At 42.4% G+C, this 24,625-nt stretch overlaps 1 protein-coding gene across 4 annotated transcripts in view; it reads left to right on the top strand.

The window, feature by feature from the left end:
* Positions 1-24,625, top strand: part of RIC8A (RIC8 guanine nucleotide exchange factor A) — a 46,496-nt gene that overhangs the window by 6,270 nt on the left and 15,601 nt on the right. For 3 of the 4 annotated variants that reach the window (XM_053279140.1, XM_053279150.1, XM_053279161.1), the window contains 8 exons: positions 260-349; positions 552-738; positions 11,086-11,133; positions 15,459-16,073; positions 17,498-17,592; positions 17,923-18,073; positions 21,733-21,828; positions 24,269-24,413. In XM_053279140.1, coding sequence (XP_053135115.1) covers positions 330-349; positions 552-738; positions 11,086-11,133; positions 15,459-16,073; positions 17,498-17,592; positions 17,923-18,073; positions 21,733-21,828; positions 24,269-24,413 — 1,357 coding nt within the window. In that variant the 5' untranslated portion in view covers positions 260-329. The remainder of the gene's footprint in view (positions 1-259; positions 350-551; positions 739-11,085; positions 11,134-15,458; positions 16,074-17,497; positions 17,593-17,922; positions 18,074-21,732; positions 21,829-24,268; positions 24,414-24,625) is intronic. The other variant, XM_053279169.1, reaches the window with a different exon arrangement.

Below are 24,625 nucleotides of genomic sequence, written 5' to 3'. Positions count from 1 at the left end.
GTGGCAGAGGACAAAGGCCAGTGTTTTGTGTCCCTCTTCCCCAGCAACCTGTTTTGTAAATGGATCAGACATTTGGATTGAAGATGTCAATCAATTTAGGTGGTCTTCAAATCTGAGTGCACCTTTCTACTAGATTCTCTGTCTTCCCCAGTTCCCTTTCATCTACATCTGAAAAGGATTTTGCTACCTTAACAAAGTGTGTGTTTATCTATAGCAACCTTTTTATTCCACTGGGACATTTCTGTGGTTTTCTGTGCAGTGACAGAAATCAGGACAATTGATGGAGGAGGAGGAGGAGGAGGAGGAAGGCTATTTCAGGGAGCTGCTGCATGCAGTTATCTGTTCTGAGGTAATCCTTAGGCTGGGGGATGGGGAGGCTTGCTAGGTGCTTTGCCAGGAGGGCATTTATTCAACACTGAAAAGCTCAGAGAAGGGAGAGGGGAAGAGGATTAGCGTGAGCGGGTGAGTGAGCTACTGGCTGGTTTTACTAGGATCATCCATCTGCTCTGTGCACTGGAGTGAGCAGTCTCGCTTGCTTCCCTCCCTCTCAGCTGTGTGACAACCAGGCCCCTGCGCATCTGTAATTATCCAGCCAGACTGCAAAGCCTCCTGCTGCGCTTGACAGCACTCCAGCCCACCTCCATCTGTGGAGCAATGGCGCTCCGGACTGTGCTAGAGACTGTCGAAAGTGGGGAACAAGATACTATCCTCAAAGTGCTGCAGATCTACAACCAGGAGGTGAGTCTTCATTGAGAGTTGTTTGCCTCTTGTCACTGTGAAGGATCTGAAGGAGATCCATGTTGTGCATTTTAGTGCCATTCCCAGTATGCTGCCTTCAGTCTCATCTGCCTGTGCAGCGTTTCAGTAAGATGTTGCCAACCTCTGTAAGCAAGCATATCTTTTGCTCGCAAAGGTCTTGTGTGTGTATAGACTGTGACTGTGTTCTTCCTTTCTAGCCAAAAATTAGATGCAGTGGGGAGATTGTGCTATTTTGGCCAGAGTGAGACATGCCGGAGAAATAGATGTTAGTACTTGTGGGGGCAGGTTTTGGACATCAGAAGGGAGGGGAGGAGCTTTATGTGGCAAACAGATGTATGGTATTAACAAACACGCAGCCCCCAGAGGAGCTGTACATGGAGCAGTATTCTTGGGGGTGCAATTTAAGATAATTTTAAAAATCTCTTAACCAAGGGATTTGCTATAGATGTAGCATTTGAAAACAGATAGGGAGCGAAATAGATGTGAGCAGAAGTGATCTAAAACATTAGCATTGTTTCAGAATATTGCACAAAGGTCCCAGGTAATTCAATAATAAGCATATCTAAATTCATCTCCAATGAATCTGGGTTTCTGAAATTAATGTATAGGCAGTTGCATCAAGGATATGTTTGGTTTGACACAGATTCCTCCCTTCACTACTTCTCCGGAATAGGTGTGAAATAAGCAGAACTGCACATACTGTATAGGATCATAGCAGGGTTGGTTTGATTTAAATCAAATCAATTTCAATCACAATTTAAATCACTTCACAGAAGGACTCTATTTTAATGATTTGAATCACAATTTAAACTACTACTCGGGAAGATTCTGTTTAATCATCATTTTCTATAAAATATATTTTTGTTGTCTAATATAACCTTAATACATATTCAGAGATAGATGTAGGCTTCATTTTTATAAGGTAGGTACACACTATAATAGGTGCACACTTCTCTTAATGTTGTTTCATTCAGGCAACTAGGCCTTGCATTTCATTATTGCACTGTTTTGCATTTTGCGTGCATGCCTTTCTTGCCCACAGGTACAGGAACTTCATTAAATTATTCCCAAATGGGGTCTTTTTTGTGGCCTGCTGCCATTATAGGTGCTTCCCTTCAACAATGGAGCAATGGAGGATACATTCCATTGAAAAATGAGGGGAAAGATTCATGGATATGTTCTGCATGGATATATTCTGTTCACTTTTGGTTTCACTTTCTATTCCTTCCCCCTCCCCTTCCCATCCCGTGCATTTATATCCAGACACCACCTCCTTGCTCAGATCTGCTCCATCACCCCCAAGTCCTCTATTCATTTATTGACTTTCTTTGTCTTTGTACTCTTGAGTGGGGGAGCAAGGGACTGTGTGTGTGTGCGTGTGTGCGTGTGTGCGCGCACGTGTGTGTCCGCTGCATGTACATCACCTGCAGAATAGGATTGATCAGGTCTGTTATCTCTCTTCCCCATAGACTGCTGTTAACCACCTCGAGTCTAAGGAAGTCAGGCAGTCAATAAATTTGCTAAATAAAATTAAAAATAACATGTTGATGAAATATAATTAGAAGTTATGATTAATATTCATGATGATATCTTTGACCTAGGTTCTTTATGATTTTTTAAAAATCAGTTTAAATAAATCTGCTTAAAAAGGACGTTTAAACCACCAATTTTAATTAACGCTAGATTATAGAGTTGGAGAGAGCCTTGTAGCCTATCTTGTGCTCCCCCCACCCGCTCAAAGCAGGAAATCCAGAGAGCACCTCCAACAGAGGGTTGTAGCCTGTGCTTGAAGACCTCCAGTAAAGGAGAGCTCCCACACCACAAGTAATTGGTCCATTATCGAACTGCTCTTCCCATTAAGAAACTTATCCTACCAAATCTACCAGGGGTAGATTTGGCCACAATCTACCCTTCTGTAATTTAAAACCATTAGTCCTGGTTCTGTCTTCTGGGCAGCAAAGGACAAGTGCTCTTTTCTGTGTGATAACCCTTATCCCCCCCTCCCAGTTTTCTCTTTTTCAGGCTAAATGTTCGCCCAGTTCCTTCCCATCTTTTCTCATCTTTTTTGTCCTTCTCTGAACCTGTTAGTTTCCTTAACTACATCCCTCTTAAACTGCGGCTTGCTAACTGACCATATTACTGGACATAGGACACAGTGTGTGTGTGTGTGTGTGTGCGCGCGCACACACACACATATACACACACACTATACACAGTATATATTCATATAGCACAAATAGTATTATTAAGGGGGGAAATGGTTGTGAGTGAGCGGATCAAATGAATTTCATGCATATGAAGCTGTTTTATACTGAATCAGATAACTGATCCTTCTAGCCTAGTACAGTCTACTCTGACTGACAGCAAATCTCCAAGACCTCAGGCAGAGATCTTTTTCAGTTCTGACCTAAAACAATTTAAACTGACTATTCTGGAAATTAAATCTGGGATCTTCTGAATGCAAAACATTTCCCCATCTATTTCAATTGGGCAGTTCTACCTTGGTCAAAATTTCAGGGATAGCAGTGATAAAAGGAATAAATTGGACAGTAGGTGATAAAATATTAGAAAATCATGAATAGAGCAAACTGCCTGAATCCTTAAAATTCCAATAACATTTTTCATTAACTCAGTAAACTATCCCATCAGGGACCTTCAGGAGCAACTATAGGGTTTGTAGCTCTAAGAGATAAATCTCTTTTGGAAACGGTGGGATGATGCCATCCCCAGAATGCTCTCAGAATGGATTCATGTACACCTCTCGGTATTGGTGGAGATTGATATGTTCTACTCCAAAGCTCTTTGTTATGATAATAGAGATATATTATTTGTTTCAAAAGGCCTGCTATAAGCTTAAAGGAAGCAACTGTGTCCTGAACTCCAGCAACGGTTCAGATTGGAGCAGTGGGGGAGTTAGCTTGTGGAGTGTGGGTACTTTAACAGTGTGTCTGCACAGCAGGTTATCTCAGGCTGATGATGTAAAAAAATTTTTTTTTGAGAGAGGAGAAATGGAAAAAGATAAGACAGTTTGGGGGCTAATTATTTTATTACATTTATATCCCCCTTTCTTTCATCATGGAATTTAAGGCAGCATACTTAGGGTTTCTAGGTAGTTGCCTATCCAGGCATTGACCAGACCTAGATTTGCTTTGCTTCAGCAAGATGACTGATTCTCATGCCCTCAGACCCCACTAATATTAATTAATCTCAAAATTAATATTAATTAATCTCATTAAAGAGAAGCAATTTTCAGACACTGTATATTTTACACGTTGCTTTACCACAGTTTACCACTGTGGTAAGTATAGCTAGCAGACATCACCAACTTAGTGGGCATTTGTATGAATAATGTGTTTGAATAGATTAGACCAGTGATTCTCAAACTTGGGTCCTCAGGTGTTATTGGACTTCAACTCCCATAATCCCCAACCAAAGGCCACTGAGGCTGGGGATTATGGGAGTTGAAGTCCAATAACACCTGAGGACCCAAGTTTGAGAATCCCTGGATTAGACAATATAAAGCAGTTGTAAAGGCCACCAAAACTTGCTGCTGCAGGGCGTTAGTGGTTTTCGGGGGGAAATCAGAATCAGAATCTTTAATGTTATGGCCACAAGCCAAAACAAAATAAAAAGATTATAGTTATACAGCAGTAAGTAGAGTATATATGATTAAAACAGTTAAAATTAAAATTAATTAAAATTTTTAACAATATTGGAAACAGTAATAATAAAAATTAAAACAATACAATTTCCTTATTAACCATCCAGTGATGTATATTTATGGAGGCAGCACAGAATTTAGCAACATTAGATTTAATTACAAACTCTGAGTCCGAAAGCAACAAGGAACTATACAATTGCTTCTGACCAGGGAATTTACATAACAAAGGTGTGATGAAAGATTCACGAATATGCTTAACAGGCAGAATAATAAAACATGTTCAATAGTTTCGACCTGATCCAGCCCACAAGGGCAAAATCTATCAGCAAGTGGAACCCCTCTGTAACGCCCTTATAGGACCTCTGAGGGTAAGCAGTGGCAACGAACCAAGGTAAAAGCTTTCCTATACCTCGGAAATTCCAGCCAAGTAAAATAATTCATTGCGGAAACTTAGGGGAAGCTTTTGCTGTCTTATACCATTAAGACACAAATGTTTGCCGCTTTGATTAATATAAAACCCGAACTAAGATATGCACTGTTCTAGTCCAGAGATTTTCAAACAGTGGTCTTTAGAAATCCTGGAGATTCTTGGATGCTCATTGGGAGTTCCTCAATTAAAGGCTCAGGACAACTTGCCCACCAGTACTAATCTGCCCCTACTGCCCCCATGTACAGCTGCTGGAGATTGTGGGTGTGTTCTTAATTCACATAGGGAATGATGAGGCCCTTAGGCCTGGCCTGTGTACTACATGAGTTGACTCTCCACTTTAGAAGGTGCCTCAGAATCTTCTACAGTGTACAGGGGTTCCTCAGCCAACAAATCAACATGAAAAGGGTTCCCCAATGGTAGAAAGTCTGAAAATCACTTCCCTTATCAATATGGCTACTTGGGCAGAAATAGGCCATCCTTCTTTGTTGTCCCCCTCCCTCCGCTGCACCACCCACAGGCAAGATGGTTCATTATTCGTTTTAACTGTTTGAAAGTTATAGCAAGCGATTGGCATATTCAGTCAAGATAATGGGCAGGAACCAGTCTAAGTTAGTCATGACTAAGTACCATTGGAAATAAAGGAGACAGTCATGACTGATTTTTTTTTTTAAAATAACTGCTTATTTTTATTTTACAGGTATTACAGCTTATAGCAAAATTAGTGTTCAAGCTCCATCGGTTTTAATGGGACTGAGTCTTGGGAAGCATAGTTAGGATTCTGCCCATTTTGTGTTAGATTCTAATAACTATGTAGATGGAAATTGGAGTAGCCTTCTGTCACATTAAAATAAATGAAATTCTATACTGCCCATCTCAAAACCTATTAAAAGAAAAATTACTCAGGATGGTAACTGGGAGGAAGTTGTACATCTTACTTAGCTGAGTTCAACCATTAGCTTTTCACTACTAACATTAGTGGGAAAGCTCCCAGGAACTCATAAGGCATACACTTTCTTCTCAAGCACAATAAGGAAGATCCTGTTCTTTTAAAAATAATTTGACATGTTACGCTTTTGGCTGCATGAGGAGCATTTCTACTGTCACTGAGCCAGGAGGCCTAATATTTCAGCTCGTACAATGTTCTTGATTAGCGGTCTCTTATTTCAAACAGTGTTCTGGGGAACCCTGCAGTTCTTTGAAAGTTTATTAGGGGTTCCTGAATGAGAAAATCAGTAATGGTAAATCAGCTTCCCGAGACAACTCGGCCTGCCTGCCTGCTACTACTGGTTGTCATTGTAATATGCAGCTGTAGGGGAGTGTTGAGGGTGTTCTAGGTTGCGTTTTCAGCTAATGAGAGGCAATGTTGAGGCTCAGCAGGCCTACGGGATTTGCATTAGAACATGCCCCAGAATCCTCTGAAGCATGCAGGGGATCTGTGGCAGAAGCTCTAGGTTTCCTCGGCAAGCAAGCTGATATGGAAAAGGTCCATTGAAGATGGAACATTTGAAAACCACTGAGCTAAAGCAAAGCTTCCATTGAATGCACTGGGAACAAATACATTGGATCTGGGTAAAAATCTCATGATTTATGCTTATAGTGATGGGAGGCGAACCAAATTCCCTCAAGTTCAGAAATCTCTTGTCCAGCACTAGCTGTACCCAGACTTGGCTGGTGTTTAAATTTGTCTCCTACCAAGCTAATTATCTTTGTGAAGCAAGGTAGGGATAGTGAGCCAATATAGTCCTAAATCCATTTCATTTGGTATTCCCACAAGGGAAGGGTGATCAGCAGTTGGGGCATGCCTGGGTCAGCATGAATAGTAGCTATCAAAGATCTGCCATATATGTGGCTGGCAAAAGCAAATTTGCAAAATAACTTTATGGACATGATGATTATGAAATGTTTACACAGTGGTATAATTTTCTGAGGCAACCTAGAAGACAGATTAGAAAAGCCAAAGGAGTCTTTGTTTTATTGTCTGTTTTTGTTTTGCATTTGCATCTGCATTTGTTTAGAATTTGGGATCTTTGTTTTATTGCCCAGTTGTTCCTTGGGGGCAGGGAGATACATTGATGTCTTTTGTACAGAAAAGTACCCTTGGGTATAAGAATGCCAGAAGACAGTCCCAATAAGAATCCCATGTGCACCCAAAGCTCTCATGCCGCTTCATTATGAAGAAATGTTGATATCTGACCTAAGTTAAGCTGATTGTAAGGTACCCTCAGGACAGTGAATTCCAACAGAAGGAGGTGTGGAAGAAAGTGTAGGACAACAAACAAAGCTTAAAGATGCACACAGTTTAAATGGAAGGAAAAATAAATAGCTAAGATATGGGGTGTGTCTGATCAGATGTCTTAACATTGAATAAAAAGAGTCTGGATGCACTATTAAGGTATGATTTATGCATGAATGAGGAGGGTAATAGATTTATGGAGAAATGTTAATAAAACTGTTTTGGTGCTTTCTCGAATACAAGACCCCTGCATCAGATAGCTACAGTAATGCTAGCTATACAACCCTTTTCACACCGCTAACAAGGCACTAATTTTTTTGGAACACTCTTGTGATTTTTGGGTGCTCAAGAGCACAGTTGTGAAGAGACTGATTATATATTATAAGGTTGTCAAGCCTTTTTTCTTGCCCCATGAAATAGAAGTAGCAATGTGGGTTGTGTGAAATTCTGGAAAAATCCCTGAATGGTGTGTATGAAACTTAAAGAACTACAGTATATAACTGTGACACTTGTGTTGATGTCTGGATTGCTGGGCAGACTGATACCTCAGTGCAGATCATGTGTTCTTTGCAATAAGCCCCATTAATTTTAATGGAAAGCTTCTAGGTTAAGTGTGCTTAGGATCAGAGCTGGGATGGCCTAGACTTTTAAATTCTGAACAGTGCCCTTATAATACATTCTAGTTCAGTGTAGGATTTTATATTATCTTTGCTGGGCTCTCTTTTTAAGCAGGCTCTGAGCTTTCTAATTTATTAAGTTCCTAGGATGAAAGAAACCATGCAAGATATTATTGGACATTATGATAATATGAGGAGTGGCTAACTGTTGATTAAAATGTGTGAAGATTATACAGACTTCAGGATCTAAGGAGTATGAGAGATGTTTCCATACTGCAGCTCATAAGAATGTTTGCCCGGAAGAAGTAGTAACTGGTTAAGATAATATATTTAAACTTTGCCTTCTAAAATCAAGAGAAATTGTCTGGGTCTTCCTGATTTCTTGTTACTAAAAAATTTCAAGCAACTAGAATATTTAGTTGATAAATACAGCCCTTGTCTGCAGGCTTTTAATCTAAATGCATTCAATGTCTGGCTCATCAGCATTCACTCTCGTCTCAGATTTGTAGGCAAACTAAAAGGAAAAACAGTTGCCACAAGGAGAAGCCTCAAGGAAGTAAAATGTTTGCTAAAAATGTCCCCTCTCTTACAGATTCTTCATCTACGCTAGACAAGAGATATCACTGCCACCAAATAGCCTGATGCTGTAGACTAGTGTGACATAGTGACTTATTCGCTCTTTTCTGGCCTGGAGTATTACCTGTTTTCTTCAAAAACTCAGTCCAGTTAGTTAACCTTATGTCACAAACATGTATCAGCCTTCTATTAGCATATTCCAGAGCATAATTTATCTTGTAATCATCAGCTTGAGGAACGTTGTCCATTCTGGCTTGTGGTATCTTAGTAAGTCTGGTTTAAGTATGTATCCTTTGATGGATCCCTATTGGCGTCAGAGGGATTTTCCAGGTGCAAGGGTGTTTAGGAATTGCAGCCCCAGGCTGCTTTGTTTTGTGCATTATGTTATAGACTTCTTAAAAATCATCTAATCTTGCTACTCTGAAGACATTGGATAACATTACATGAGCTTTGTCCAAAGGCCCCACATATTTCCTAACCAAGCATCTCTGTATGAAGTGCCTTCCTTTGTCGGATTTAAACTCATTGCTTTTGCTATTGCTTTATGTTTCACCACTTGATGAGCAGAATTCAGCTGATCTTCTGTTTGTTTTAAATAACCACATTCTTTTGTATATTTAGAGTAAACCTATTTTTATAGTTTGCCCTATGAGGAAGGACTAAAGAATGTGTGGATTTTGACTTAGAAGAACAACCACCAAGGAAGGATGTTATCCAGATTTATAAAATGATTCATTAAGATCGTAAAAACAACCACCAAGGAAGGATGTTATCCAGATTTATAAAATGATTCATTAAGATCGTAAAAACAACCACCAAGGAAGGATGTTATCCAGATTTATAAAATGATTCATTAAGATCGTTCACACAACCTTAGCTGCTAGGGGGAAGGCAGAAGTGTACCTGCCTCCCCCACTCCCCACATGATCCTTGCCACTTCTGTCCTCACCACACAACCACATGATCGGTGTGCAAGTGCTCTCGGAGTGGTGAGGAGGACGGGAAACTTGCTTGCGTCCTTGTTATGGCCCAGGCCACTCATGTTGGACCAGAACTCATAGCCCAGCGGGTCAGGCTGAGGCCTGTGTCTTTGCCAGCAATTCCATTGAGAGAAACACAGATGCAAGGTCTCGCTCAACTCTGAGTGAAATGATTAACTCCTAGGGGACAAGCTGGAAGCTACTCTCTTACTTCTGCTGACAGAATACTTATCATGTTGATGTCACCTATATTGTTCTGCCCATCAAATGCGTTGATTAACTAGCCTCAAACATGTACCCCTTGGCTGTCACTTTAAACATTTTTCTTTCTTTCGAATTACACACTAAGTAGATGGCAACAAAAAGACAGTATGCAGAGGATGATGCTCTGAAACTGGTCTAACAAAGAAACAGTTTTGTCATGAGAGGGAAGTTTTATGATAAGAGCGACTGACACTTTGGAGATCCAGGACTGAGATTGCTATCTTGAAAGAACTCCTAGTGCAGGTCTATGGGAGCCAGCTGCTATTAAAAGGGGTCTCTGGACATGGCAAATCAGCAAGCTTTGCCTAACCAGCAGATCTTTGCTCAAGAGCGATCCCAGAGTTCGCTGATCAAGCCGTGGGGCTGGAGCAGGAATTCTTTCCATGGACAGGGACTGTCTGTGACCTCTGCTGTGAGTGAGAAGTCAAGACTACCCAGCCACTATGGTGCTGGCTGTCTCTCTCTGCCTTGCTCTGAGCATCTTCCACCAGCCTGCCTTGCTGCTTGAAGCCTGCATCACTCCCAAGCCCCAGCAATGAACAAGTCCTTTGAAGCCTTCTTTGTGAACCTGGTGAGATGCCTATTCGACTAACAGCTCAGCCTGCTCCCCTTTCCCTCCTCCCTGCTAATCACTGCCATCCCTTTCCTAAGCCCTCCCTTCTTTCTTCTCTCTCTGTTTCTCTCTAAATGTTTTATTAGGATTTGTTAGACAGCTGTAATTATTGATTGCACACACATGTGATAGCTAGGCACATTGCACTACCTTTTGAATTGGAAACATGTTTAATTTGGATGACCTATTTGAATTCTATCATGACGAGCAACTTTCTATAATAAAGTCCACTGAACTTTCTGAGTATGTCTTCCTCTTTCTCTGTTTACGGGCCCAGATCCTACGTGGTCACTATCTCCAAGAACCAATTCAGTTTATGTATGATGTGTCTTTCCCTCTGAGCATATACAGAGTGCGAAAGCAGGTGTAGCTCACAACATCCTTCAGGATCCCATTATGCACTGTGCAAGGAGCACAGTGCATTGGTGTTCCGTCCGCTCAGCTCTGTGGAAGCTCAGGCTTCTGGCAGCCTGAGCTTTCACATGCCCGGGCGGTGAGGTGGGAGGGTGTGCATGCACCCTTCCACCTTACTCTTAGGCCAGTACAAAACCCAGGCTACCTAGTGGAGGAGTGCCAGGATCAGTCCCGATCCTGGCGGTTCTCATGACCAGCCCTACCTGGGCTAGCACGGCTGTACTCGAGTAGGGCTGGTCATGAGAACAACCTCATTGTTTGGAGAAAGCAGATAGAGAACCTTTTCTTCCTCTTACCTAAATACTACTGGAACTCAGGATAACTCAGTGGAATTGATAGTAGATTCAGGATATACAGAAGAAAGTACTTGGTACAGTGTATAATTAATTTATGGGATTCCCCATCACAACATGGCTTTAAAAAGGGATTAGAGAAATGTGTAATTTTTGGGAGATGCCAGTGTGAGAAACAAGATGCTGAATAGGTAGACCTTGAGGTGGCTATTACCTTGGGTTAATGTACTTTTCCCCATTCTTAGAAATCTCAGTGTTTCACCTTTGAAGATGAGGGTCAAGAAGAAAGGAAGGTAAGTCCTTGCTTTCTTATTATTTGTTTTGTTTGTTTTTACATTTCTATCCTGCTCTTCCTCCAAGAAGCCCAGAGCGGTGTATTTGGTTATGTTTATCCTCACAACAACCCCGTGAAGGAAGTCAGGCTGAGAGAGATGTGACTGGCCCAGAATCACCCAGTGAGTTTGATGGCTGAATGGGGATTTGAACTCAGTCTCCCCAGTCCTAATCCAACACTCCACACTACATCACACGTTTGTGCTATTGGTAGAACAGTCAGGTCTATGAGGTCCTGCTGGCAGCAGCCAGAGGGAGGCTGATATTGCCTCACTAGAATGAAACTACACATGAGGACATATGCTAGGTAAGGAGTCTGGACCATTTAGCTGACTATTGAGCATGTGGTTGTCACTGGAAATGCCTGTGCATAGTGTCTTCATCTCATAGCCAGCTGTGCAGTCACCACCATACACAGGATTAAGCTTTTAGCACATATCAGTGAATATTCGAAGATACCTGTTGCAAAAAGCTGAGCCATGTGCATAGTGATATTTGCATATCAATGGCTGCACAATGACTATTTATTTATTTGATTGATTGATTGATTGATTGATTTCATTTCTATACCACCCTTCCAAAAATGGCTCAGGGCAGTTTACACAGAGAAACAACAAATAAATAAGATGGATCTCTGTCCCCAAAGGGCTCACAATCTAAAAGGAAACATAAGATAGACACCAGCAACAGCCACTGAAGGTACTGTGCTGGGGGTGGATAGGGCCAGTTACTCTCCCCATGCTAAATAAGGTGCATTAAGAGGTTAAAAGGTGCCTCTTTGCCAAGTTAGCAGGGGTTACTTTGTTCAACAGCTACTATATGCCCAATAATTGTGTGAATTGGTCCTATATTTGTGTGCTTGGATGCAGAATGCTTTGATAACAAGTGCCACAGCATTCAGGACAGATTCCTGTGTGCCCCCTGCCCACGCCCTAAACCTGGCTTGTACAGTGTAAGACCATTGATCTGTTTAGCTCAGTTGTGTACTCTGATTGGGAGTAAGGCTCTGGGGTCTTGGGACAGGTTTTCCCTAAGCCTTCTTTTGGAGATCCTTTTTGTTTGAAGATGTGGGGGTCTGAATCTGGGCCTTCTATATGCAAAGAAGCCCATTGCACAGCTGTGATCTTTTTTTTTAAGCCCTCTTTTTGGACAACACAACAGTTGGTGTCAGATGATCTATAACATAGAGTTTAATTAGCCAGTAGTGGCCAGGCAGATGCCTTTGAGAGATTTGCAAACAGGGCATGTTGGCAGTATCAGTGATCTGTTGTTCATCCACATTAGCTAGTAATCATGTTGTACTATCTGTGAGCATGGAGGTTGAGTTCTTGGGATTCTGTGGCTGGTAGCTAACAATTTGCTTGTCCTCCATACCCTTTTGACAGCTATTTATGCTAGTGGAGACCACAATGTACTATGGCAATCAGGCCCATAGATGACCTTGTGTGTGCATTTTATGATTTGTCTTAAACCTGGTTATGAATCAGATGGCCTGGTATTCATCTGGTGATGGTGTTCTGCAGCAACAAGAGAGGCTGTATTTTCAGCACTTTCTTTCCTGCTGCTCCCCCAATCCCTTCACTCAGCCTCCTTTCCCATCTGCCCCACAGCAGGAGAGGAAGCAGAGCATGTCGAGAGATGTAGTGACTGAATCTTCTTTGGGTAGTGCAGAACCTTTGAACATATAGGCACATTTTCCAGGTGAAGGCTTCACACTCTGCTGTCAGATTAAGGCTGCAGTCCTGAGCAGCGGGGAGTAAGCTCCATTGAATATATTGAGAATTACATTGAGTAAACATGCATAGGATTGCACTGCACATGGATGATCCTGAGTGTAAATGAATAATGTTATGTGTAGAAACTCCAAAAGCATACTTGTGTTTGATAAATGTTATGTAGGAAGTAGTCATAATAACTGGCAAATATACCTGCCTGGTGTGTGATGTGATTATTTCTGTATAGAGGCCTTTCTTTGGGAGAAGAGCAGTCATAATAAGGAATTAAGCATCTGACTCCCTTGTGAGCTATCCCTGGTGAGGTGGCAGTGTTAAGCCCATTACACTGAGGTATCACAAGTCCTGTAAATCAGTGGTGTTTGATCCTTTTGTAACTACATACTTATTGCTAATGAAAATGTGTGCAAATCCCAGCTGCATATTCTAGAAGTGGGCACATTCTTCAGTATGCATGGAGGCCAATACATTTTTAGTTTTGTTCAAGAGATTTGAGAGTATTGCCAAAGTACAGGAACCAAGGCCTTTACCCCCTTCTTAGTGAAACATTGCAGTGGCAAGAATAATCTGAGATGCAGCTACTTGTGATTGTGCAGGTGTCTGTCTTACACTTACTTGTGGGGCAGAAAACTGGTGTGTTTCACTCTCTTCTCTTCCTAACTGACTCCAGTCTCTGGATTTGGGTCTAGACATGAAAGAACGACAAGTCTTCTAGGAGGGCAGCAGTTTTTTATATAAGCAAACCTGTTCACCAGCATCAGCTAAAAAGGCATATGATCAGGATACATACAGTGGGTATAGGAAAGAATCACCCCCTTTGATAGACCTTAAATTCTGGTTCCCTTACATCCTGAAATGAAAACACAAAGAAAATTCCCTTCACCAGCTGTACTTATCCAATGCAACCTATAACATCCAACTGAAAAACATCACAGTTACAGTCCAGAAAAAGTGTCAGAAACAAAAAACAAGAATTACTGAGATTGAAAAAGGATCACCCCCCCCCCCAATGTCAATATTTTGTTGAACCACCTTTTGCTTTAATAACAGCCTTGAGTCTGTTGGGATACTTCTCTATCAACCTTGCACATCTAGACGGAGCAATATTTGCCCACTCCTCCATACAGAACTGTTCAAGTTCGGTCACATTCAAGTTCAGTCCACCAACACCTACCATCCAATGTGACCGAACTTGAACAGTTCTGTATGGAGGAGTGGGCAAATATTGCTCCGTCTAGATGTGCAAGGTTTTGCACATCTAGACCAGAATTTGTCTATCAAAGGGGGCGATTCTTTCCTATACCCACTGTACAAAGAGAAGGAAAGGAAAAAGCCAGATCAGTAAGCAAGCCTGCCAGATGACAAATTTGTCCAAGCTTCACCATGCAAAAACCATTCTTCATTGCTGCATTGTGTTGTTTTATTATGACATACAGGAGAACCTCATTATTTGGGGGGGTCTAGTTCCATGGGTGGGGGGACACGGATAGCAAATCTGTGGATTACAGGGCATTAAAGTCAATGTAAAGGGGGGGGGGTTTAGGTTGCTGAACTATTTTTTAAAAACCGCTCCTCAAAATGAGAAAGTGGGCCAAATAAAGTGCCCTACCATGCTCCAGTATCCTTTAGGAGTCGAAGGATGCCCCCCAACAAGTCAAACTGTTACTGAAATTCAGCCAAAAATCATGGGTGTTTTTGCCATTTTTTTAAAAAAGAGCCATAAAATGGTCCCTGAACTCAAAATGGTGGCCAGAAATGACCTGCAAGGTCCTTTAAAAAATGGACCATTCCCGACCTACTGATACACAAGTTTTTGCCCTTTTTCCCCATTTCCCTCCATATATACTGAGGTTGGGTGTCCATTACCCAACTGTGGATATGGGAAACTGCGGATGGTGAGTCTGTGATTAATGAGGTTCTCCTGTACACATCCCAAGACCTATATACCATTAAACCAAATCCAAGTACATTTTCCTTATGGTTTGAGATCTAGCCTGATTCTTTGGTTTGTGTCATGACTGCTCAATCTACCTGGCCCAGACTTCAGGCTGACAAGTCTATTGTTTTGCTTTTCGTCCAGCTCAGGCAGGATTGATCAAGTTTATTGTGACATTTGGCTCTTCTCATGATAGAGGCAACGGCTGGTAAGGGGAACAGTACTGTATACTTTCTCAGTTTTTGAAGTCTAATAAATTGAAGCATTTCTGCCTCTTTGGCTCATACACAGATATCCCCTGCCAAAAAATTTTAAGGTCAAACGGAGTTTATGGTCAGTTCCCTCCAGCTGGATGAAGGAGGATGGGTTATAAGACAGACTGCTCCTTGCTCTTGGGGTAGTGCTGCTATCATGTGGACACAATGTTAGCTAACAATGCTTAAAGTATAGTCAGATATTGGACTGGGGCATGGCATGGCTTGTGCAGGTTTGAGGTACATTGAACTTGTGCAGTCCACAGGTGCAGACATGGCCTAATCTTCCCTTCTCACATGGAAGCTTTTTGCTTTGCTACTAGACTTGCAGAGCTTCTCCTCTTTCCTTTCTAATGCCACAGAAACTGGCTGCACTTCTGATCAAGTTTTTGGAGAGGGTGCTCCAGCCATCCTGCCAGGTCACATGTTTGGAAAGCATCCGAATCCTTTCCCGGGACAAAAGCTGCCTTGGCCCCTTCACAACCATGGAAGGCTTGAAGACGCTCGCTAGGCATGCTGGGATAGATTACGCAGAAGAACAGATTCTAGAGGTCCCAGACTTGGATGTGATTCTGGAGGCACTCAAGTGTCTGTGCAATATTGTCTTCAGCAGTCCTCGGGCTCAGGAGCTGACCTCTGAAGCCCGACTCGTGGTGGGCCTCACGGATCGCATCAAACTCTACAATGAAAGAAACCTCCCCCATGATGTCAAGTTCTTTGATTTGCGTCTTCTCTTCTTACTGACTGCACTAAGGGTGGACATCCGGCAGCAGTTTGCACAAGAACTCCGGGGCATTGGTCTGATGACAGATACCCTGGAGCTGACACTGGGAGTGAAGTGGCTAGACCCTCATGAAGTAGCTGCTGAGGGGAACCCTTCCCTGCCTTTACCTCGACAGGAGGCAGAGCGTGCCATGGAGATCCTGAAGGTGCTCTTCAATATAACTTTTGATACCAATAAACGGGAGGTGGATGAGGTAAGGCACCCGGAAGCGACTTTCAGTGTTCTCAGCTTTACTATGTAGTATTTCCCCTTTTTTCATTTCAACAGGCTCCCAAAGCAGCTTACAGTGTAAATTTTTTAAAAAGTACCACATTTAGGTTGAAGTGTTTGAGAATCTAGCTGTAGGTGGGTCAGGCTAGTGTTAAAGATGTCAGCCCACAGAAGCAGCTCCTCTATAGTGGTATAGAGACTTCTGGTCCCTGGCAACCAGTGATGTGTATTATGTATTTGTGTTTTTTATCATCCACTTCCTTTCATCCACAATCCTTTGGCAGCCACTCCAGTCAAAAATCTTGCTGCCTGAACCTATGAAGAGTTGGTGCCTAAGTCCATTGATTGCAGTAGTCTTAAGCACTTCCAAATTCTGCGTAGTATTGCAGCCTTATAGTCTGATGGAAGGGAGGAAAAAGAAGCAGTAACCATTCCTTTCTAAAATCATGTGATGTTTCCTTTCATTGCCCCCTAACGTGGTAAAATCATGTACGTTGCAATTTGGTGGAATGTGTGATCACTGAAACAGAAAAGAGAGTAGAATACCTGCTGAATTCACTTGTGGCAATAGTTAAAGCAAAGCACCCCTGCCACCCCAGGTTCTGCTTACTAACCAGACTGGAAGGATAATAGTCGCTTAAGATAAAGCTCTGTGGTCTCTTTCACTTTCTGGATTAGCAAAATTTTCTGTTCTGATGGGGAGCCCAGGAACAGCTGTGAAGGATATGGAGAAATGGTAAAGCATAGCACAGGGTCCAGGAGTTGGACATCTGCTAGGGAGATGTTTGCATTTTATTGCACTTTATCAGTGAAATCTGGAGCTCTGCTAAAATTAAAAAAATAAAATTCCACATTGAGCAACCAGACAACTCAGACTGTCTAACCAGAATCTGTTTTGCAAATTTGCCTAGTCTGTGTACACATTTGTTTTAATTTAAATATTATATTCATGCTACCTGGTTCTGTTGTTTTGCGGATTTTTGACATTTTGGGGGTAAGGAAGGAAGAGGGGAAAGGTTGGACCTTAGATATTGTAGGAAGACAATAAAGATGCAGAAACAGAAGGCCAAGGGTTGCAGATAAGGGAAGGAGCTCTAAAAATGCTGATTAAAGCAGTCTTGCATCACAGGAAACCTTGTTCAGTCCCAGCTCCTGCTAGAGTACCCACATGTTTTTCTACAAAACTGGGAACCTGGAACTGTAAAGGCTGTTTTCTGAGCTTCCAACCATAAACATTGACCATACCTCTTGTACGCAGCTTTTTCTTAACTCAAACTTCTAGAGAGCATTGTTTGATAGTACAGCAAGGTGGTTTGTTGTAACAAATCATGCAAATAAACAGACAGTGCAAAAGAGAGATGTGGTCTTCTCCCATAACTGGTCTTTTCATTTTTATTTTGGGGCCAGGAAGATGCTGCTTTGTACCGCCGCTTGGGTGCCCTCCTTCGTCACTGCCTGATGATTTCAGCTGATGGTGAGGACCGGACAGAGGAATTCCACAGGTGAAGACTATTGCCGTGCTCAAAGATTTCAGTCCCAGTATGTTTCTTAACTAGAGGGGAGAGTGCTGCTGCTGAAATTAACTTAACCCTGAAAAACTGTGATCTTGTGTGCTATACAGTTGGTATAGAATATTCAAGTATATTTAGGTTTATTTGGTGCATATGACTTAATGTGCAATTTCTTTTGTCCCCATCACAGCACAAGGAAATGATAATTTCGGCTCTTGTTCTAAGCTGCTAGAACTTGGAAGTTAACCAAATCTTTTATAGGTTACAAAAAAATTCAAAAGAGTCCATTGATTTGGGTTCTTAATCTTTGCCTTTGTTTAGCCACACAGTCAACCTCTTGGGCAATCTGCCCCTCAAGTGTCTGGATGTCCTGCTGTCCCCCAAAGTGCACCCAGGCTCGCTGGAATACATGGGAGTCAACATGGATGCTGTCAATGTTCTGCTGGATTTTCTTGATCGACGTCTTGACAGGGTAGGTGAAATGTATAGTTTTCACCATTACTCTTTGTTCTGTATCTGATCTGATTTTATTTCTTTTGTGCTCACTGTTGAACAGGTCTGGGGCATCTATCCCATGCTTGGATGTCCCACCTTTAATGTTCTGTGTTGTTGGATTTAGAAATGACATTTAACTGATATGTAAAATGCTTAGTTTTTCATATCAGAATTTAGCTGGTTGAATATAGGGATATGTACGAATTGAGATTCGTGCACAGCTTCAAAGCCGTATCAGTTTGTGGGGCTGCCAAACCTATTCAGCTGGTAGAGGGTGGGGCCAGAGGGGGTGGCGAGCGGTTTAAAAGTGAGGACAGCAGGTCGTTGCCTGCTCCTCCACCACTCCATGCAGCTTCCTGCTGCGGCGGCACACCTCTCTAGGAGCCCACGCATGGAAGCGGCGCTCCCCCCAGCAGCCCTTGTGCTGCCGTGGCATGCACATGGCCTCCGCACATGCCACTGCCAGTACGTGCAGGCTGCTTGGGGCAAACTGCCGCAAGATGCTTCATGGAGCAGTGGAGGAGCAGGTAAGGCCCTGCCGTCCTCACTTTTAAAGGTGCCACTGCCACTCTCTCCAGCCCCACTCTCCGCTAGCTGAATCGGTTCGGCAGCCCCATGAACCGATTCGGCTCAGAATCTGTTTACAAATCTTGATTCATGCACCTCCCTAGTAGAATAAGAACCATTGGTATTGATGAGCTCTCTGTTCCCCCACCCCCATTATGTATTGAAAATAGTCTAGTGTCCAGTATTTCATCATAACCAAATTGTTTTGTTTTTCTCATAGTTAAACATGTGTTTAGCTTTTTGCCTCTCTTGTGGGATCATCGCAAGAGCTAACAGGATCCTGCAGAGTCCCAAAGGGAGAATTGACAGCAGTCCAGACTGCTGCCTGATGGATGGCACACAGCTTTCTCTCAGAGCTGGTTCATACATTATAGGAAGTTGGGGACTTGCACATCAGAATCCAGAAGGCCCCTGGGTCTTGTGAATCTTACCACAGGCAAGATGCAGAAGTCCCATTTCACTCATTACCAGAGAAGTGTGTAAAGTAGCAATGCAGATCACTCATGCTTCTGTCTTCCATGTTTCCTGTCATACTTGAACCAGCTCTTAGTCACTTGCTGTTGCTTATTGCCTGTAATCAGGTGACAGAGCATGCCTTCATGTACTGTAGGGGAAACAGTACAATATAAGCATCATGGCACTGTCGCCTAAAATAGGAGACCTATACTGAGTCCTCTCCTCTCCTTTACTACACACATCTTGTGTAGTAAAGCTTTTGCCTGGTGTCCTGGCACCATGCCCCCTGCTCCACAGTGTTGACTGCTAACTAAATGTTAAGAACCTTTAAAGCCCTTAATGGTTTGGGCCCTGGATATCTGAAGGACTGCCTGCTCCCACGGGTTTCTGCCCGCTTGACAAGCTCATCGGAGGGAGCTCTGCTCTATGTGCCGACGGTGAGAGAGGCTCTGCTGTCGAGCACGCAGGACAGGGCCTTCTCACTCATTGCCCCCAGGCTTTAGTCTGCTCTCCCGGTGGACATCCGCTCCTCAGCCTCTGTCACAGTTCTTAGGAAACAAGTTAAGACGTATTGTTTTTACTGCTGCTGCTTTGTGGCTTGTGTATTACTGTTTCATATAGGTTTTTAAACTTTTAAATATATATTATTTTTATATTTAATATCTGTACTTTTGTATTTTAATTTTGCATAGTTTTAATTATACTGTAAACCTTTTTGAGATTATTTTAATGAAAAGCGGTATAGAAATGGAACAATAAATAATGGTATCAGGAAACAAGTTAAGTTATACTACTTGTTTTAGCAAGTAAGGAAGGGGTTTATAATTTGAAAATCCTCCTTAAGCCAGCTTTATATCCAGATGTCCAGGTGCCTGCTATGTGTCCAGGTATGCTTAGGGGCCTTTTGCTGAACTTGGCATATCGGCTTCACCCAATTCTTGGACGAGTCAGACTTATCTAGAGTGATTCATGCCTTTGTTACATCCCAATTGGATTACTGTAGCACACTCTACATGAGACTGCCCTTGAAGAACTCTCCAGAAACTGCAGCTGGCCCAAAATGCAGCAGCAAGAGTCTTGACAGGGTCAAAACTCATGGATCGTATCACCCCAATCCTTCGGGAACTGTATTGGTTACCAGTTTGCTTCTGAATGCAGTTCAGGATGCTGGTGATGACCTTCTGTAGTGGTAGTCAGGCTTGAGGAAGGACTGGGCCTCATTTAGAGTAACTGCTTGGAAAGCGGGCCTCTGCAAATAAGGAAGAAAAGCCCGGGAGAATCAAAATCTCTGAGGCCCAATTCAGAGTGAGGAGCAGGGTTTACTGGACAACAGCCTATAGAGAAGTAGGGGAGGGGTGTGTTAGAGTTCAGGTCTTCCCTGGTGGCCTCTAGAGTGAGGTCTGATTAGCAACTAATGTAATGAAAGGGGAGAGTAACGGCCTTGGGCTGCGAATCAACTGGAAGTTCCTTTCCTGGACGTAAATAGGAAGTTTAGCTAGATGCAACAGGGAATTTATTTTTGTTTAAGTGCTTGGATCTGACTGCATGGTTCTTGTAGCTCTTGGGGAAGGATTTTACTTGAATGGAAGCAGTGATTGTTGATGCTTCTGTAGTTTTCCATATCATCCAATTGTTAATAAATCCTTGTTGGTTTTTATAGAATGTCTCTTCTTATTGGGTCCTGCCCTAGTCACATGTTCCTGAAGGCTTAAGCCTGCTTAAGCCTTTCTTGTAGGGAGAGGTTTTCTACTTTACTCTTGGAAGGGTGAGTCTGCTCATATAAAAAAACTAGATGGTGGCAGCCTCCTTAAACCTAGAGGAGGGATTTTGTATTATCCTGCTTTTGATTGTTACATCTTCAAAGCCTATTACAGATTAGAACCAGGGTACTTGAAGGACCGCCTTATCCCACATGAATCAGCCCAGCCCATAAAATTTGATAAAGAGAGCCTCTTGTCTGTGCTGCTGCCATCTGAGGTTTGTTTGGCAACTTGGCAAGATAGGGCCTTCTCTGTTGTAGCCACCCTATGGAACTCCCTTAACAAAGAGACTCATTTGGCCCCCTCCTGCCTGAGATATCTTAGATATCTAAGTGAAGACCTTTTTATTTAAACAAGCTTTTATGTTAATTGGTAGGATTCCCTGGTTATCTCAATGCTTCTGTGATTTTTTTTAAAAATACTTTTTATACTTTTGCTGGCCAGCATTTTTGGATTGTTCATGGTTTTTATTGTTTTTATACTGGTGATTTTAGTATTGTAAACTACCTTGAGAGAATTTGAAGGTGCACCATTTAAATGAATAAACTTTCCATGGGGCTGAAGTTTTGGGCAGCAATTGAGCAGTCCAAACATTTAGTTATGCATAGAGAGAGAGAGAGAGAGAGAGAGAGAGAGAGAGAGAGAGAGAGAGAGAGAGAGAGAGATGGGGCATGAGGTTTCTTTGTACTTTGTGTTCGCTGCAGGTTGGTGTGGAGTTGATGCGCTAGAATTGGCATTCTTGATCCTTTACATAAAGATTGATATTGCCATGAATCTTTTCATACTTGGGAAAGACAAGTGTGTGTGTGTGTGTGTGATTATGACTTCCTATTTCTTGTGGGCTTTCCCACAGGGTCACAAGCTTAAGGAGAGTCTGACCCCTGTGCTGAGCTTGCTGACTGAGAGTGCCCGGGTCCATCGGCAGACAAGGAAATTCCTTAAAGCTAAGGTACTGTGTCTGGTTCAGGTAGAATGCAGAAAAATGAAAGCTTCCTTTATTATTATTATTATTATTATTTTTATTTTTATTTTTATTTTTATTTATTTATTTATTTATTTATTTATTTATTTACACAGTCAGAGAGGTGTTATTGACTGGTTTGTTTTATCCAGACATCGAGTCCTTCCCAAGGACATGGGATGGCTGGATTTTATTGTCAATGTTGTTGCTGTTGTTATAGATATCCTAGCAGAATATAGGCTGTTCCCAGTAAAGCTGCTTTTTGTAATTGGCTAATGGTGATTTCTGTGGCCCCTATGGTGTTGAGGTGCTCTTCAAGGTCTTTTGGAACTGCACCCAGGGCGCCAATTACCACTGGGATTATTTTGGTCTTTTTCTGCCACAGCCTTTCAATTTGTAAATCTTTATATTTTGTGATTTTTTTCTATTTCTTTTTCTTCTATTCTGCTATCCCCTGGTATTGCTATGTCGATTATTTTGACTTGTTTTTCTTTCTTCTCAACTACAGTTATATCTGGTGTATTGTGTGGCAGATGATGATGATGATGATGTATTCTATTTCTATACCGCCCTTCCAAAAATGGTTCAGGGCAGTTTACACAGAGAAATAACAAACAAATAAGATGGTTCCCTGTCCCCAAAGGGCTCACAATCTAAAAAGAAACATAAGATAGACACCAGCAATAGTAATAGAAGTACTATGCTGGGAGTGGATAGGGCCAGTTACTCTCCTCCTGCTAAATAAAGAGAATCACCACATTAAAAGGTGCCTCTTTGCCAAATTAGCAGGGGTTTTTCTTTGGAGTCGGGGGCGGGGGGGAGGCACATCCCACCTGTTCCACCAGCCTGCCTGGAGTTGTATATTGGAGAAGCTGTGAAATTGCCTCTGTGAGGATTGTGGGATGTTGGTGTTTGCATTAATATTACATTTCAGTTACACAGTATTGTTATATTCCATCTTCCACATAACATTGTGGGAGGATGATGTTGGAAGTATGGGAATGCGTCACCTCATGTCCTGAGGGGTACATCTTTCTTTTCTTTCTCTCCCTCTTCCTGCCACATCTTCTAGGTGCAGCTGTTGCTACACACAGTGTTCCCTTCCAGTGTATGATGGGAAGGCTGAGGTTCCCAAGGAGCACAGCAAGTGGCTGGAGAGGAAAAGAGGCTTTTAGCTTCAGTGTATGCATAGCTGCTCAATTTGCCTGAGCTCTGATGCTGTCTTATTCATAGTTTTGATTGACTGTGCCAAAAAATAACATGCATTTTTCATACAAGTTTTTCCATGGTGCTTGGTGCATACTGCAGTATTCGATTAGTAGCATATTCTCTACCATTAGTCTTGCAGTCTTTTAACTGGTTGCTGCTTAGCATTTTGAAGTCTGATTAGTGTGGTCTACTGCTTTGTAATGGAGACTAACTTAAACTGGCTGGCAACCAACAGTTGGGATTAGGGAAATAACAGCTTTGCCTGAGCTCTAAGAAATCGCTTTCTCTACCCTGTCCTGGAGGCTCCTGAGGCCTCCGTTGTTGTGCATATGAGCACAGCAGGCAAGGTGGGCATCACCACCTCCTTGCCCAGATAGCAAGACAGCGAGTTAGTTGCTTGGCCAGTCACACCAACCATCCTGGTGGCTCTTGACTCGGAACAGCCTTTTATTTCAGCCTGCTGTTCCAAAAGTACCAGGCCTGTTGCCAAGGCCCAGAGGGTGCTGAATGAGGGCTGATGCACACAGCAATTTTGAAAAATCTATGTTGAGCTGGACTTGTAGTGAAGCAGTTGTTAGGGTTGCAGTTGTTATGTGCCCAGCTAAGAGTGAAGCTACTGCTTATTGCTCCACAGCCGATCCCTTTTTGGAAGTTTACAGTAGCTTAGCAATACCTGCTTAGCTTTGTGTTGTGGATGTGGTGGCGTGATCACATTAGTACTTATCCAGAAGCCTAAAGGCCTGTTTTAATCAGCCAACAGTAAACATGCATTTGTGCCTCAGTTGCTGCTCGATATGCATGTCTCCTCTCAAGCTTGTGCTTCTGGTAATGGAGATGCTGGTACTAAAAGTGTTAGAACCCAGGAAATTCCTTTCTTCAACCTTCCCCAATGCAGCATTAGCTGTTGTGATTGCTGTGGGGAATACAGTTGTGGGAGTGTTTTTCTCCTTCTGGATATTTTAATACCAGTGATGAGAGTCTCTCCTTATGCTCTTTTTGTTTATGAGCTGCTTTTAAAAATTTCTATTTCTTTGAAGGCTGTGCACTCTCCTGATGTACAGCTCTAGCATGAAAGCTGCATAGTACATAAAAACTGATAAATAGCATCAACGAAACGTCTGGTGAAAGGAATGAGTTTGGGACATTTTGGTGTGGTATTTGCAGGGCCCACAGTAGGAAGGCCTCTTGATGTAGCCTTTCCCTTTTCATGGACTTGCAGGTCCTCCCACCATTGCGTGATGTGAAAAACAGGCCCGAAGTGGGGAATCTATTGAGAAATAAACTTGTGCGCCTCATGACTCACATTGACACAGATGTGAAGCACTGTGCCGCCGAGTTCCTCTTTGTTCTCTGCAAGGAGAGTGGTGAGTATAGGACATTATTCTTGTTCACCTGGTGCAGGTTGCCTTGTAACATTTGTTGGGTGTCTGCAAAAGGGAATTGGATGGATTAGCTAGTCCATTAAAGTGTGATAATCACGATGAGATTCTTAGTGTTGGCATGGACAGAGGGAGCATGTTTTCATGATAAAAGCTAAGAGCTGAGCCGAGCCAAATCGTATGTACGTACGTATGTA

The sequence above is a fragment of the Hemicordylus capensis genome, chromosome 1 (assembly GCF_027244095.1).
Source record: "Hemicordylus capensis ecotype Gifberg chromosome 1, rHemCap1.1.pri, whole genome shotgun sequence".
NCBI lineage: Eukaryota > Metazoa > Chordata > Lepidosauria > Squamata > Cordylidae > Hemicordylus > Hemicordylus capensis.
This window is presented reverse-complemented; position numbering and strand designations above follow the sequence as displayed.